Raw genomic sequence first — 16143 nt, 5'->3', positions numbered from 1 at the left:
GACTCGAACCCGAGTCCTCCTATTGGCGGCCGTCTAGCGCTGTGTGCGGACCAGTGGGACAAGGTCACCACAGACGCCTGGGTCTGGGCCACAGTCAGGTATGGATTGGTTAGAATTTCTCACCAAACCCCCGAGGTTCTTCAAACGCTTCCCCCCCTCCAGGAGTTCGGAGCCCCGTCGTCTCATGGACCTCACTGTGTGTCATCTTCTGGAAATTCGGGCGGTGGAGGTCGTCCCAGCTCCGGAACGGGGGTGGGGCCACTACTCAAACCTATTTGTGGTCCCAAAGGCCTTGGGGGGTTGGAGGGCCATTCTGGACCTCAAACGTCTGAACTGCTTCCTGGTCTACAGACGGTTCAAAATATCATCCCTTAGGTCCATTTTGCAGGGTATTAGACGGGGAGACTATCTAGCCTCGGTAGACCTGACAGAGGCCTACCTCCACATCCCCATCCTTCCGGCCCACCGCCGCTACCTACTGTTTTCCCACAGGGAAAACCACTATCAATACCGAGCCCTTCCCTTCGGACTAGCCTCAGCACATTTACCAAGGTCTTGGCGGCATTGGCGGCTCACCTGCGCTCTGTACCGGTGAGGCTCCAGTGCTACCTGGACGATGTCCTAGTCCAGGCAGAATCACTACCCAAGGCCGAAATCAGACCTTCGCCTCACCATCCGCTGGCTCCAGTCCCTGGGGTTCTCCGTAAACTTCCCCAAGAGCCACCTGTCCCCCATCCAGGCAGATCCTCCACCTAGGGACAGTCATAAATTCAGAGACAGGGAAGGTGCAGCTGTCCCCAGACCGGCTGTCCAGTCTACGCCAGCTAGTCACCTCAGTCAGAAAAAGAAGGTCAGTTTCCATCGTGACCTTGTCCCAGCTCCTAGGAAAGATGGTATCCTGCATAGGAATAGTACCCTGGGCCCGACTCCACCTGCGGCCGCTCCAGTGGGTGCTGATTCCGGCCCAGAGAAGCAAGATGAGCAACTCCCTGCGGCCACTTCGTCTCCCGTCGGAAGTGAGGGCATCCCTTCAGTGGTGGCTGTCCCCAGCCCTACAACAAGGGGGCTCGTTTTGGGAGCCGGACAGAGTGACGGTGACGGCAGATGCAAATATCTTTGGCTGGGGGGCCTTGAAGGGCTCCAACATGGCCCAAGGCGCTGGACTGCCTCAGATCTCAGCCACAACATAACTGGCTGGAACTGAAGGCTGCGAGACTGGCCCTCCGGCACTTCAGCCGACAGCTGCAGGGGTGACATGTCCTCCTGCTCACGGACGTAGCTACGAAAGCGCACGTGAACCGCCAAGAGGGTACCCACTCCCGCGCCCTCTGGAGGGAAGTGCAGACTCTGGGCTTGTGGGCGGAGAGACACTTGGCCTCAATAGTGGCGGAACACATCTCGGGGGTGGCCAACCACCAGGCGGATTGGCTGAGTCAGGTGACTCTGGACAATGGCGAGTGGCAACTGGCGCCAAAACTGTTCCAGAAGACCTGTCGGAGATTCGGCACGCCCCTAGTGGATCTGTTTGCCTCCCCCAACAATTTCCAGCTGCCGAGGTTCTTTTCCCGGTTCCAGACACTACAGCGGAGGGCACGGATGCCCTCAGGAGCCGATGGCCGCTAGACCTCCTTTATGCATTCCCTCCCCTTCCCTTCATTCCAGGGACCATCAGGAAGGTAGTGGCAGAGAGGGCCCTTGTCATCATGCTAGTTCCCTACTGGCCCAGGAGGCCGTGGTTCGCGGACCTGGTCCAATTGTCAGGGAGAAATCACCTTGTGTCAGGGGGTCCTGAACCATCTGGAGCCACAGTGGCTCCACTTAACCGCTGGCACTTGAGCGGCGCCTACTGAGAAGGAAAAGGCTCTCCTTAGGGGTTATAGCGACCATTGAGGCATCCAGGCGGCCGTCCACCACCAGGATCTATAACTCCACCTGGACGGTGTTTGCCAAATGGTGCGTTCCCCTTGGCCTCAATCCTTCTAGAGCCACGGTGCCGGATGTCTTGGAGTTCCTGCAGAAGGGTTTGGAGGACAGCTTGTCCCACAACACCCTATGTCGCCAGGTGGCAGCTTTGGCCACGGTTATGGGGGGGATGGTTCCCACACGCTCTCTTATTCTCCTCTGGTAAAGCGCTTTCTAAAAGGGGCGGCAAATATCAGACCTCCTCCGGTCCACAGGTTCCCGACCTGGGATCTTACCCTAGTCCATACACCCCTAACGGGCTCTCCATTCGAACCCCTGAGAACGGTTCATATGCGTCTGCTCACTCTTAAAGTGGTGTTCCTAGTGGCCATTACGTCGGCCAGGCGCATTTCGGAGCTGGGGGGCGCTCTTTTCCCGAGACGACCTCTGTCTTTTCCATCAAGACAGGGTGGTCCTTCGTCTCGATCCATCGTTCCTTCTGAAGGTGAACACACCTTTCCCTAGGGCCCAAGAGATCATCTTGCCTAACTTTTGCCCAACTCCATCACACGAAAAGGAGCGTTTGTGGCATAGGTTAGACGTCCGCCGCGCTATCCGCATCTACCTGAGGCGGACGGAGAGTACCCGTAAGACTGAGGCGCTCTTCATGTCTTTCCAGCCGGGGTCTCTTGGGGCTAAGGTGTCCTCTTCCACCATTGGGAGGTGGATTCGACAGGCCATAGTCAAGGCCTACGGGGTCTACGGGCAGGTTCCCCCTTTGGGTAGAACAGCACACTCCACCCATAGTGCGGCTACCACGGCGGCTTGGGCTACCAGGGCTCCCCTTGAGGATATCTGTCAGGCGGCCACCTGGGCCTCCCTGACTCCCTTCATTCGCCATTACCGGTTGGATGTCTACGCCTCGGCAGAGGCAACCTTTGGCCGGAGGGTCCTGCAGAGGGTGGTGGCCGATCCTCCCCCTGGACCCCAGTCTTCCCCCCCGGGACGTAGCATGGGTATGTCCCTCGCGTGACCCCTCCCTCTACTCTACTGGAAAAAGAATGTTAGTCTTATCTGAACGTGTCTTTTCAGGAGAGTAGAGGGAGGGGTCACATCCCACCCTAGTGAGTTAGACAGGGTCTGGGCGGGGGAGGACCGGGTGGAGCTTGTCCTTTGTTTGTGAGTTACGGGTGCAGACTTCGACATCAAGGAAACTGGGAACCAACAGGAGAGACAGAAGGTTAAGAATTTTTCTCTCAGTCTAATGGACCAATCAGGCTGTGTTAAACCCTCGCATGACCCCTCCCTCTACTCTCCTGAAAAGACACATTCAGGTAAGACCAACATTCTTTTTATACAACATAATACAAAAAAGATGTTGAGACTCTAGAAAGAGTGCAGAGAATAGTGACTAAGATGATTGGACCGCTAGTGGTAAAGCATATGATGAATGGTTGAGGGAACCAGGCATGTCTAGCAAGGAGAAGGACTAGAGGTGACATAACAGCAATTTCCCAATATTTGAGTTATCACAGAGAAGACGTGGTTGACCTATTCTCCAAAACACCTAAGGGAAGGATGAGAATTAACTGATTGAAGATTACTAAAGAGAGATCTAGCTTACAACTAAGGAGAAACAATAAGGGCACCATCACTGAAGGTTTTCAAAAAGAGCTTGGACAACCATTTGGCCTGACAGGCTATAGGATTTCCTGGAGGGGGTTGGACTAGAAGACCTCCAAGGTTCCTCCCAACCCTGTTCTCCTATGATTCTATGATTATTTTGAAGTACTCGATTTCCTGAAATGCTTATGACTATTTTTCTTTTTCATCTGTACAAGAAATAACAGATGAGAATAGAATAAAAATATAACATTGAGCACAGTAATAGTTCATATTCAGCATATATCCTACACATCTAAAAATGAAGGGAAATAACTATAACAAAAGTCATTGTAGTAGATTGTATTTCAATTATTGAATATTCAGCTATGAAGTGAACAAGAATTAAGGAGTTGCAAATTTGCAAATACTAGTACTAACATAAGAGTGAAGAGAATTTTAAATATTTGTGTTTTTTTTTTTATTTTTTAAAAGCTGCACCCTTTTAGTCTTTCATGTTCTTGGGCTTTATCTCCTATCATAGCAGAATACTGATATAAAGACAGGGAGGTCTAAATTGCTGAAAGTGAGATTTGTTTCTTTCTCAACTGAATGGGTGTAGCATAATGGCAACAACTTTGTTGCAAACCACCAACCAACATGTAATTCCAACACCACCTAAAAAAGATAAAAAGGTATGCTGTAAATACCAAGAATCAGTAGTTCATGCATATGTATTAAAAATATTTGCATAGCAAAAATGAATAAATAATTAAATCTGCCCTTGAGAGTTTAGGAAAAAAAGAGTAATTATTGATTTAGGTGATTAGATGGTACAAGTAATATATAAAATCCAGAGATTTTATGCACATTGGCCATAGCCCAGAATTAACTGCTTTACTGTAATTTTCATTAGAATAGGAATTGCTCAACATACTGCTTTTAGCATATTAAGTTTTCATTTTGAAGGAATATATAACTGGCCCCCAATGAGAACAATTCAAATGCATTAAAGAAATAAACCAAATATAATATGATTAATACGTGAAATACATTCCTAATCTTAAATATTTAGCCACAATTAAGGCTCTTAAATATGCAGTTTTCACTTAAATATATGACCTATTGTAAAGGCTCCCCCACACATGCATGCTAGTTGCTTCCAACTCTAGGGGCAGTACTCATCTCTGTTTGTAAGCCAAAGAGCCAGCGCTGTCCGAAGACTTCTCCATGGTCATGTGGCCTGCATGACTAAACGCAGAGGGCGCACGGAGGGCTGTTACCTTCCCACCAAAGTGGTCCCTATTTTTCTACTTGCATTTTTTACATGCTTTCGAACTACTAGGTTGGCAGAAGCTGGGACAAATAACAGGAGCTCACCCGGTTACACAGCGTTAGGGATTTGAACTGTTGAACTGCCGACCTTCTAATCGACAAGCTCAGCGTCTTAGCCACTGAGCAACAGCATCCCTTTCTTTGGTATGAAACTATGGTAGCTCTATCTTATAGGTAAGTGATAGCGAACCTATGGCACGTGTGCCACAGGTGGCACGCGGAGCCATTTGTCAGGGCATGCGAGGCGCTGCCCTGTCAGCTGGCCAGTGCACATGTGCGCGCTGGCAGCTGAGTTCATTCTTTTTTAAAGCCATTTTTCGCCCTCCCCAGGCTCCAGAGCCTTTATAGGATCCTGGGGAAAGCGAAAAGAGCCCCTCCCCCCCCCGCCCTCCTGGAGGCCCTCTGGAGGCTTCATGAGCTTCCCTGAAGCCTCCGGAGCGCAAAAAACCGGCCCTACGGGCAAACTGGAATTTTGGGAACAGACTTCCAGTTTGCTTGGAGGGTTGTTTTGACTGCTTCAGAGGCTTCAGGGAAGTGTCCTGAAGGTCCCTGAAGCCTTCGGAGCGCTCAAAATGACCCTCCGAGCAAACCGGATGCCACTTCCGGTTTGCTCGGAGGTTCGTTTTGACTGGTCCAGAGGCTTCAGGGAAGTGTCCTGAAGGTCCCTGAAGCCTCCGGAGGGCTTCCGGGGGGGGGGAGGGAGGCTGTTTTCATCCTCCCCAGGCTCCTATAAAGCCTCTGGAGCCTGGGGAGGGCAAAAAAAGCATGCAAAAAATGGGGGGGGGGTCGCGCCTGTTGTGCGCGCACATTATGGGTGCGGCATGCCCGCAGACTACCCACCTGCGCTCCCCCCACTTATGGCACGCGAGCCAAAAAAGGTTCGCCATCGCTGTTATAGGCATGCTGTTAGACACAAACAACTCAGAATTGAAACACTGATTTATTTAGCCCCATATTATTTACAATAACAGGCAGATGGTTATTAGATTTGAAATGTTTTCTGCTATGAAAAATTAATCCTGAAAAATGTGTTAACGTGTGCTTCTGTTTGTTAAATATACATCTATAGAATACAGATACAGGTATATAGATTATGGGTCAAAGTTTTTGAAGAAAACCCACATAAAGTTAAGCATTTAAAATCAAGAAAGAAAGAAGTATTAGATTCATACAAAAGAGCAGGAAGTATTTTACATGGCTTACCTGCAACTCCTGTTGGAAAAGCTACTAAACGTTCCAAAGGGGCTAGCCATTTTCTTGGAAGCACAGTAACTGGTTCAGAGTAATATTTCCAAATTAATGATATCATTAAAGCACCCTGAAATAAAAAAGTTATTATTCAGATATATGAGAAAGGTGCAAACAAAGCCATTATATTTTTACTACACTAACTATAGTATATATTTCTGAAACCTACTGTGATATAACTACTATATTGTGAAAGTGATATTTGCATGAATCCAGAGTTCTCTACTTCATATACTCTTATTTCAAAAAACATCAGAAACACCATTACTTTTTGCCTCACTCTTGATTTGGCTCTGCAGTTCAAGGCAAGGGACTGAGGCATTCTTTCCCAACTATATCAGTACACATCACTGAACGCAACATTATATGATTAATTTGCTCAAAAGAAAGGTAGGAAAAAGGAAGAATCATATGACTTAATTCACAAATCTGTCTGATTTGATTGTAAATTGCAATTATTTCAGACAAATGAATGGCTCTTGTATGAAACAGTACCATTCATAAACAAAGCTAACACTAACAAAGAGACAGACAAATGGAAAGAAGTTCTAATCTTACTTTCTATGCAGTTATTTTTATTACTTTATTTTATTACTAATTAATAGTTTTAAGCTACTTTATAGATAATTTATTTTTACAACATGTATCTTAGTGTACATAATTCAAATTTACTTACTTGCAAAATGTAGAACATAATATTTATTACCCACTTTATTTTGGCTAGTTGAGCAGTTCGTGTTTTCACTGTTAATAGAAAACAATAATAATGTGTGTTTTATATAAACAGAAGTTAATAGTTTTATAGCAAATTTTATTTCATCCATATTTACTTGATTTATTTATATCTATTTTATTTCACTTTCCTTTTTTTCAATAGAATACTGCGTGTATGTGTATATATAGACACGCAGAAGTGTACCTATAGGTTATCCTTGACTTATAACCATTTGTTTAGTGACTGTTCAAACTTACAATAGCACTGAAAATAGTGACTTATTTTTCACATTTGTGACTATTGTAGCAGAAGTGACTCATTTATGACAGTTGCAGTGTCCTGGGGTCATGTGGTGACCTTTAGCAACCTTCTGACAACCAAAGTCAATGGGGAAACCAGATTCACTTAGCAACCATGTTACTAACTTAACAGCAGCAGTGATTCACTTCGCAACTGTGCCAAGAAAGGTCATAAAATGGGGCAAAACACACTTACCAACTATCTTGCTTACCAACATAAATTTTAGGCTGAATGGTGGATGTAAGTCAAGGACTACCTATATACATACATTTTTGTGTGTGTGTGTGTGTGTGAGTGTGTGTGAGTGTATGTATGTGTATGTATATATGTGTGTGTATATATGTATATATATATATGCTGGTCTTGTTGTATTCGGGTCTTTTACCGTGTAAGATTGAGATTGTCTTGGCAACGTTTCGGCGTGGTGTCACTCGCCATCCTTAGGCTGGTGTTTTCAGCTTAAAGTGTGATTGGAGCTGCCGTCTTTCTATAAAACTTGGTGGTGTGTGTGTGTGTGTGTGTGTGGAGTGCTGGCTTTGTTTCAGTAAGTGGATTGATTGGATGTGTGGCTGTATCATGATTGGTAGATTGGTGCTGATTGTTTGTCCGTTGTTGTTTTGTGTTGTAATGGCCTGGGTGGTGGGCGTTTGTTGACTAGGGCTGGTTTCCAGATGTCTGGTAGGCGGAAGGTATCATCACGTTTATTCATGTTGTGGGGGTGTTTCTCTATTTCGATAGCTTCCATAATTATTCTCTTGTTGAAGTGTTCAGTTTTGGAGATTAATTTGGTTCCTTCAAAATTAATTTCATGTCCTGTAGCTTTAAGGTGCTGGAAAAGGGAGGAAGTTTTTTCTTTTTTTCCTACTGCGTTCGAGCCCCACCCACCACTCAGGCCGTTACAATACAAAACAATAACGGACACACAGCCAGCACCAATCAGCACCAATCAATCAATCATGATACAACCACACAGCCAATCAATCCACTTACTGAAACAAAGCCAGCACTCCACACACACCCCACCAAGATTTATAGAAAGACGGCAGCTGCAACCACGCTTTAAGCCGAAAACACCAGCCTGAAGATGACGAATGAGACCTCCCCGAAACGTTGCCAAGACAATCTCAATCTTATACGGGAAAAGCCCCAAATACAACAAGACCAGCATACACACACACACGTCCAAATTTGAATATTATTAAAACATTTTTCTAATAATTCAGCAACTCTAGAAATGTCATACCAAAATCAGATTTTAAAAAAAAATCTATGCTGTTTTGATAACCTGTATTGAAGAATGTTACAAATGAAAAAAATTGAATCTTGGAGTGAACATATACACACAGAAACTTGTAAAGAAAAAAACCTTTCAACAATTCCAATTAATTAAATGAAAAATAGCATTATTTTTAAAGAATAACTATACAGTTTATTTGAATTAAAAGTGCACATATAAGTTTTACTTTCTTTAAAAAGCTAAAGTGTTCACATAAGACTATAAAATGAGCCAGAGTATTGCTTAATCCCCAAACAAAATGCATTTCAATATCGCCACATTTTGTTTTATAGCTATGAAGTCATAAGATTAGCAACACTTTTGAAAAAAGCTGGCAAAAATGAACTGACGTTATGCAAATATAGTTAACAAATCTGTACCATGTGTCTTAAGCTTATCAGTCATTTTATTAATTTTCCTTTCTAATCGAGCATATCTGGCAAATTCATCCATCATACTAATGGTAGAAAGTTCTTGCTTCATGCTCTGAATATCAGATCGCATTTCAGATTCCTGATCAGCATCCTTTTGTAGCAACCTAGATATCTGATAAAGAGAAAAGGAAGTCTAAAAGTCTATTTAGCCTTATTTCATAATTTTAAATTGAGTGTCTAACATAGGGTTATTACATAAAATAATCACAACATTCATAACAAATATTATTCTGTTCTTTATCTTCAATATTTGGAAAAAATGGTTATTTCCAGAATTAGAATTTCATCACACTTGAACTGTAAAACTCCTCTTCCAAGCTGAATCAGCTCATCTGGTGAAATCTGGAAGCGAAAGCTTGCTATAGGACCACATTCTACCTATTACATTTTTGGAAAACTGTTTACATGGTTTTTTAGGAAAGCACTCCAGAACAACAGAAAACATACTATCCCAAATGTTGGTACATCAGATAGCTGCTTGTTGCTTTTCTAACAGTTTTAATCCTATTTTGTAAAATATTTTATAAGCTGCTTGGAGCCTTTAGAAATAAAATTGCCTACAATTTTGAAATGACAATAAATAAAAATTACAGAAAGGCAGAATCAATAAAATATTAGAAAGACAACTTTCTAACACTAAAAGAAATTCACATGTGGTTCTAATTAGGGATCATGATTCCGTTTTGCAATTATTTTTTTGTCAAATGCAAAAAAGTTGGACAAGCTAGCTTTGAGGAGTGCCTTAATTTTATTCTTATGATAAAGATGCAAAACTAGTTTCTTCTATCTGCTGTAGGTACATTTAAAAACTTCAAATGATTATTCAGCTTTGAAACCACAATTCAATGGATATTTCCCTTTGAATCGATATACTAAAAACTGAGAGTATCTTTTAACTGGGCAAAGCAGTGCATCATAGGGCAACCATATTTGAGCCAAAATACCTCAAACGGGTTAACTGACATAACATGGAACCCATGATTCCTGTGGAACTGAAATCTGGAAAACGTTATAAAGCATTTAATGACATAAAATGATCATAAACCATTTTATGATGGAATACAAAGTGTCACAAAGCATTTCCATTTTTAACTGTATTATACAGCTCAACAGGTTATTTTCAAGATACATCTTGGAATGTTTCCCAGAATTCTAAAGAACTTTTCCAGTGAAAGCAGTATATTAGAAGCTCTGTCACTGTTGAAGGCATTGAGGAATCTGGCAAGGAAACATCTCTGAAAGAACATATGTTGGGACTATAACTTGCTGTATCCATGCAAGCTAGCAAATCTTGGACTTGCAGTAGAATACTGGATTGGGAAGTGTTGCTACAATAAATATAAGGAGAAAATAAAAATGGGGTAGTAAGCGACCTTAGAATGTTTCCTCTCGTGCATCTCTCTTCCATCCCCAGGGGACAATTCAATAGTTTCTCTTCTATTGAGAAATAAAAGGTCAAAGATGCGGTTGCCATGGAAACCCGATGGGCCGTTGACACTTACAATGGAAGAACAGGAAGGTAGAAAGATTTTGAGGAGGTTGCATAAGAACACGGAGCTCAGGACGAGAAGCCATGCGCCACCCTCCGTCGTCAAATGTTTCGCCTCAACACGTAGTTCAGTCATGTCTTGGGTTAGAGATGTGGAAAGAAAAAGGAGAAAGAGAAACGCTGTTCTCAGGATAAATAATTACGCGAGCGGACAAACACTTGAGGCGGGCGCCCACTTGTCAAAAATGCGCAGGCGCGCATCTTTGCGGAGCGACGGTGCCTCACAGAAGCCGTTCAACAATACTGCGCATATGCGGCGGCCATCTGTCACACTTCTACTGTGACGTATGCGAAGTAGGCGGTGCCCCACGGTTAGATCCGCCTAGAAGGCATCCGTGTCTCCGAGGTAGACCAAATTCAAAGGGACAAATCTGGCCTTGCAGATGGGGCCGAGTGTTGAGGTGTGTTAGCTGTCCTACAAATCAGGCGGCCAATAGGAAGGAGCGCGCTCAGTCAAGAGAGGGCGGCGCTGAGGAGAGCGCGCGCGCACGCCCTTCGTTTCCCTTCAATCCGGCTGGATCTTGTTGCAGTGCCGCTGGCGCTGCTGGGATGTGGGGGGGAGGGGGGAGAATCAGCAGGCAAGAGACAGTTTGTGCGCAGCAGTGAGAATCCGGCTCCCGTAGGCTGGAGTAAGAACTAGCAGTCGTCACCGCTCCGGTTGTAAGAACAAGCACCCGCACGGCCTGACGCTAAGGGCAAAAAAAATATAAAGCACAAGAAAAGGCGAGGGCAGCTTATTCAGCCATGCCGAAGAGAAAGGTTGGCGACAGGCGCGCGCGCACACTAACGTGCGTCAAGGACGCAGTCTCTCTTTCATCGTTGCCTTATCTTGCCGTTTCTTTATGATTGAGAAATTTTATTTTAAAAAAATAAGACCGTGGGGGGGGGGGACGTTCTCTTTTACAATTGGAATAGTTTTCTGTGGCGATTTCGGCGTGAGGCCCAGTATTTCGGTGCTCACCGAGGGAGCCAAGAGGGGGTGAGGGACGTGGCGATTATTACTGGCCGCGAATGGGCCTCCCTTCGAAGTAATTCGGAGGTCTGATAGCATTCCGAGTGCTTCGAGCGCACTCCCGCGCTCTTAAATTTTGCGCGGCCTTTGGCGCAACTCGGCCTCAGCCTAGAGATCCCGATACGGCGGTGGGAAAGGGGGCGTGTGCGGCGTGAGGTCACAGCTCCTGGTATGGTTTCAGCCCATTATGCACATGCGATGTCTCCTCCCGCGCGGTTTTTAATACTATTAACTTTCGTTACAGGTGAATCCTGCTGAAGAAGAGGTAAGTGTCTGTTGCGTGGCTGGAATAGTAACAGAAACGGAGGGAAAGAGGTTATGTAGGTAGTACTGAGCGGGCTATTAACTTCAGGATTTTATCCTCTTTTGCAACAGCCGAAGAGGCGATCCGCACGATTATCGGCTGTGAGTAGAAATTTCGGTTGACTTACTACTGTAATTTGTAGAAAAAGGGAGGCATAATAAACAAGCACTTGTGTTCCTTTCAGAAACCTGCCATTGCAAAAGTCGAGACAAAACCAAAAAAGCCCATTTCAAAGGTAAGAATTTACGTTTTGTGGGAAGTCTATTAGATTACTTAAACTCTGCTTTGGAAGCTGGCTGATGATTTTAAAATATGCACTTTAACTAGCGTAGTCTCTTATAATTTACCATCTGATGACTTAGTTTTGTAAAACTTTTCAAACTGCAAACCTATTTTCAACGGAAATTTAACACTGTAGTATACAGGTTGTCCTTGACTTATAACCATTTGTTTAGTGATTGTTCAAACTTACAATGGAACTGAAAAAAGTGGCATGACACATGTTCACACTTATAATAGTAACCCCATGGTCACATAATCAAAATTTGGCTGCTTGGCAACTGGAATGTATGTTTGTCTGTTGCACTGTCCTAGGGTAATGTGATCATCATTTGTAACCTTCCCAGAGGACTTCTGACAAGCAAAATCAATGGGGGAAGCCAGATTTGCTTAATGACCCCATGATTCACAACATCTAGAGTGATTCACTTAATGACTAGCAAAAAAGTTGTAACTGGCAAAACTCACTAACAACTTAGCAATGGAAATTTAGAGCTCAATTCTTACTGTGAATCAAGGACTACTTCTTTGTAAGTTATTTACAAGAATAGCTTTATTTGGGTAATTTATTGTATACTTTACCCAGTGGTTTAGAAGTAAAGTTACCAATCAATGGTTGACAATTGCCTTTATGAATTATCTATTCTGAATTACTATAGGTTAAATCTGAGGAAAAGAGAGCTTCAACAAAAGGGAAAAAAGGACTGAAAGAGAAACAAACTGAAGATAATAACAAAAAAGAAATAAAGGATAGCTTGCCTGCAGAAAATGGAGAAACAAAAAGTGAGGAGGTAATTCTATCAAACCTTCATATCTGGAGTTTCTTTTAAGTTAATTTGTCTGTTTCAAAAGGTAGACTTCATTTCACCTCTGTAGAGAACTGTATGTAGATGCTTCCTACCCTATCCTTGCAGCTTGTTTGGCTTTATGTGAGGACACTTAAAAAAATTATGGGGTGAAGAACAGGGTTCAAGGGTTGAAAATGCACTGGAGTCCAACTTTTATTCTGGATTCAAAAAGTGGAGTCTTGTTCCCAGGTTTGGTAAACTAGTCCTCCATTTGCTGTTTCCTTTCCATAAAATATCTAATGGAAAAAATAGATTTGACTTAATATCCACTATAAATATTCCTATTTAAGAACACAGAGAACAAAACAGTTTTCAGCCTGAATATTCAAAGCATATAAATTAATTCATCAAATTTCAACCATGTATACTTTTTATGTGAGCATAATGAAGTAAAGTTCTCTAGCTTAATTATTCAGTAATTGCTAGGTTTCCTTAATAAAAGAATAGAATTGCAGAAAATGCAGAGGTGATATAATTCTCACTGTAGCTCTTAGTTATGGCACAGTATTGTATACCTTAAATCTTCTAAATTCAGAATGCATGCTCATTGTTTAGTTCATTGTGTTTCATAGTTTATTCCAAATATTTTTCTCTTGTGGATTGAACCTGTTAATCCATAATGGCTACACTGAAGCAGAAATTTTAAACTGATTGAAATGAATTAATACATCTTGGATCCTGATATAAATGTTTTTTTGGCCTATATATCAAATTTGACATGTTTTAAGTGATTTTAAGTTTGAACCTGGAAATAAATTATTACTACTACTAAGTTTTCTCTTTCTTTAGGACCCAGTATCTGATACACCAGGAGAAAAAGAAGAAAAATCTGAGTAACAGTCTTTAATCAGTGGTTCTCTCACCGCTGCCTTGTACAATCCAGAGGAATATTTTTATCAACTATTTTTAAATGCAAGTTTTTTTAGTGATTTTAGCAAATACATTTTTAAAATAGGATCTTTCCCCATATCTCTTTTAATGTAATTGACTGTATATGCCTTGTTTTAATGAAATTATAATCATGTACTGGTTATATGTTCTCTGTACAACCAGTAATTAAATGGAATGTTAGATGAAGGAATATTTTCAAATTTTTACTACTTTACAGTGCAATCTTTTGGATGTCCATATAGAGGCACTTAATTCAGTAAACATACATAGGATTGTAGGTTTAACATTCCAGAAGCCCAGGGTGGGCAACTTACAATATATCTTCTATGTAGGACTTTTGTTTTAATGAATACAGGATTGCATCTTTAAATTTCTAGCTCTTAATTGAAAACAATGCTTAAATATATGCTACTAGAAAATAAGTTGCTTATTCCTTCTGTAGATTGAAAGATAGTTCAAGAAACTATTAAGAGAAGCATTGCCTCAAGGAAAGTAAGTGTGGGGGATTCATAGCTCTTCTTTGATTCCTTGATGGTTGATCTCACTTTCAAGTTAATCTATGACAGTTATTTTTTGTAGTACAGCTGTAGTTTATTTTTTCAAGTTTTCTAATACATTGTGGAGATTTGGGATCTGGGTGTGTAGTGTGTGTGTGCTGTATAAATTTTCTGTTTAACAATACGACTTGACATGGCAGTATTTGAGACACTGGTACCGTATTTTTCAGAGTACAAGATGCACACCCCCCCAAAGTGGGTGAAAATTTAGGTGCATCTTATAGACTGAATACCTGTGAATACCACTCCCCAAAAGCACTCTGCAGTGCTTCACACGGCCCATTTTTGGGCTCCCAAGCCCTCTGCAAATTGGGTTTTTGCCCTCCCATCCCCCATAAGCACTCTGCAGGCCAAAAATGGGCACACTATTGGTGCAAACGGGCCATGTAGAGCATTGCAGAGTGCTTTTGAGGGCTGGGGAGGGTGAAAAAGAGGCCAACAACTATTTTTTTCTTGTTTTCCTCCTGTAAATGTAGGTGCGTCTTATAGTCTGAAAAATATAGTACTTTTTGAATTTGAAGGGGTTATAAAAGAAATTGTGATAACATTTTACGTTCAATTATTGAAATAAAAAACGATATGAATACTTTGTGATTCATTCTATGATCTAATAAAATATTTACAATTTTACAGTTTCAACTTGATTCTAAATCAGCTTTTATGTAATAGTTTACAAAATTAAATTATGTCTTGTTTTAATTCAATAATTGGAGAGTTATATAGTAATTGTTTTTCCCCAAAGTCTGTAAATTGCTACCATTAAAGTTTATTTCTGTTAATACGAGATCACAAATGCTTGCTTTTACTATTTTTAGTAGTCTTTATAGTGAATTATATGGATGATTTTGACATCTGCAATTAGCAAGAGGAGTGGTAGTGAAAACTCTGTTCTCAATTATAGGAATAGAGTCACCAGAAAAGCTTTAACTTCTAGGATAGGGGTGTCAAACACATGTCACAGCGGTGTCACGTGACTTATCGGTACCTTTCCTTCGTTCAACTAGCCGTGGCCAGCATGTTATGTATCTGGTACACGGGCTGGAAGTTTGACAGCCCTGTTCTAGGAAAAACAACAGCAAATATCTCATCCTCTGCCCTTTAAATTTTAATGCATTTATTTGTATGCTGTCTTTATTTACAAATAACTCAAGGTGGTGAACATATCCAACATATGTTCCTCCTCCTGTTTTCCCCATAACAACCTTGTGAGATGGGTTGGCTTGGGGCAGCGGTTCTCAAATAGTGGGGCGCGCCCCCCTGGGGGGGCGCGAGGCTCCGTAAAGGGGGGCGCGAAGGCTCCCTTTCCATCTGGGTGCAACGGCGGCGGCGTGGGCGAGGCATAATATATCCCGCCTGGAAGTGGCAGCACTTCGGACTGTGGATTTTCATTGGAGCCGCGGGCTGGAGCTGTGCAAGAAGCCTGCTCGGGCGGGGGTGGGAGGGAGGGAAGCATGGCTGTCCCAGGCTTCCCTCCCTCCCCCCAGCCCAAGCAGACTTTTTGCACAGCTCCAGCCCGCGGCTCTGATGAGTCTCTGAGCAGTCCCCAGCGCTGCCACTTCAAGCCGGGATATATTCTGCCATGCCCTCGGCGGCGTCTTTATGCAGGTAGCTCGCCTCCCCGTCAGCAGCTCCACCGCTAGCATTCCATCTGGAAGCGGAAGCGCAACAGCCGCTGTTGGGGAAGGGACAAAGGGGCGGCGGTCGCCCGATCTTGCCACCGCCACCCCTTCGCCCCTGGTAACGGCGACTTGTGCTGCTGCTTCCAGCTGGGATGCTGGAGGAGCTGCTGGCAGGAAGGGAGGAGGGAGTAAGGATAGACAAGCAAGAGGGAAAGAGGAAAGAAGGCAAGCAGGCAGGAAGGAGGCAGAAGGAAGGAGGGAAGAATGGAACT

General features: G+C 43.1%; 2 protein-coding genes across 3 annotated transcripts; one reads left to right on the top strand and one right to left on the bottom strand.

Annotated features, from left to right (window-relative positions):
- Positions 1-984: 984 nt before the first annotated feature.
- On the bottom strand, positions 985-10707 carry GET1 (guided entry of tail-anchored proteins factor 1). Its single transcript, XM_081950401.1, has 5 exons — positions 10315-10707; positions 8759-8924; positions 6764-6831; positions 6043-6157; positions 985-4182 (listed from the first exon to the last, which is right to left on the bottom strand). The coding sequence occupies exons 1-5, from the start codon at positions 10435-10437 to the stop codon at positions 4109-4111; spliced, it is 546 nt and encodes a 181-aa protein (XP_081806527.1). The 5' UTR covers positions 10438-10707; the 3' UTR covers positions 985-4108.
- A 214-nt stretch (positions 10708-10921) lies between these two features.
- HMGN1 (high mobility group nucleosome binding domain 1) lies at positions 10922-14447 on the top strand. 2 transcript variants are annotated; one of them, XM_081950403.1, is made up of 6 exons: positions 10922-11120; positions 11618-11638; positions 11749-11778; positions 11862-11912; positions 12616-12739; positions 13594-14447. In XM_081950403.1, exons 1-6 carry the CDS (start codon positions 11106-11108, stop codon positions 13605-13607), a joined length of 255 nt encoding a protein of 84 aa, XP_081806529.1. In that variant the 5' UTR covers positions 10922-11105; the 3' UTR covers positions 13608-14447. The 2 variants fall into 2 exon arrangements, with proteins under 2 accessions (XP_081806529.1, XP_081806528.1); XM_081950402.1 differs by having other exon boundaries at positions 10932-11120; positions 12616-12747.
- The last annotated feature ends 1696 nt before the right edge of the window (positions 14448-16143 follow it).

This window comes from Natrix helvetica (assembly GCF_964273705.1).
Source record: "Natrix helvetica genome assembly, chromosome: 4".
In the NCBI taxonomy this organism is placed as follows: Eukaryota; Metazoa; Chordata; class Lepidosauria; order Squamata; family Natricidae; genus Natrix; species Natrix helvetica.
Note: the sequence above shows the minus strand (reverse complement) of the source record. Positions and strands in the feature narration are given on the sequence as shown.

Excerpts from the sequence above, each read along its gene's own strand:
- GET1 (XM_081950401.1), bottom strand. The coding sequence starts at position 10,437 with ATGACTGAACTACGTGTTGAGGCGAAACATTTGACGACGGAGGGTGGC. Across the intron at positions 8,925-10,314 it reads TACCTTCCTGTTCTTCCATT|ATATCTAGGTTGCTACAAAA; the intron begins GTAAGTGTCAAC and ends TCTCTTTATCAG. Across the intron at positions 6,158-6,763 it reads TTATGTTCTACATTTTGCAA|GGTGCTTTAATGATATCATT; the intron begins GTAAGTAAATTT and ends TTTTTATTTCAG.
- HMGN1 (XM_081950402.1), top strand. Across the intron at positions 11,639-11,748 it reads TGAATCCTGCTGAAGAAGAG|CCGAAGAGGCGATCCGCACG; the intron begins GTAAGTGTCTGT and ends CTTTTGCAACAG. Across the intron at positions 11,913-12,615 it reads CAAAAAAGCCCATTTCAAAG|GTTAAATCTGAGGAAAAGAG; the intron begins GTAAGAATTTAC and ends GAATTACTATAG.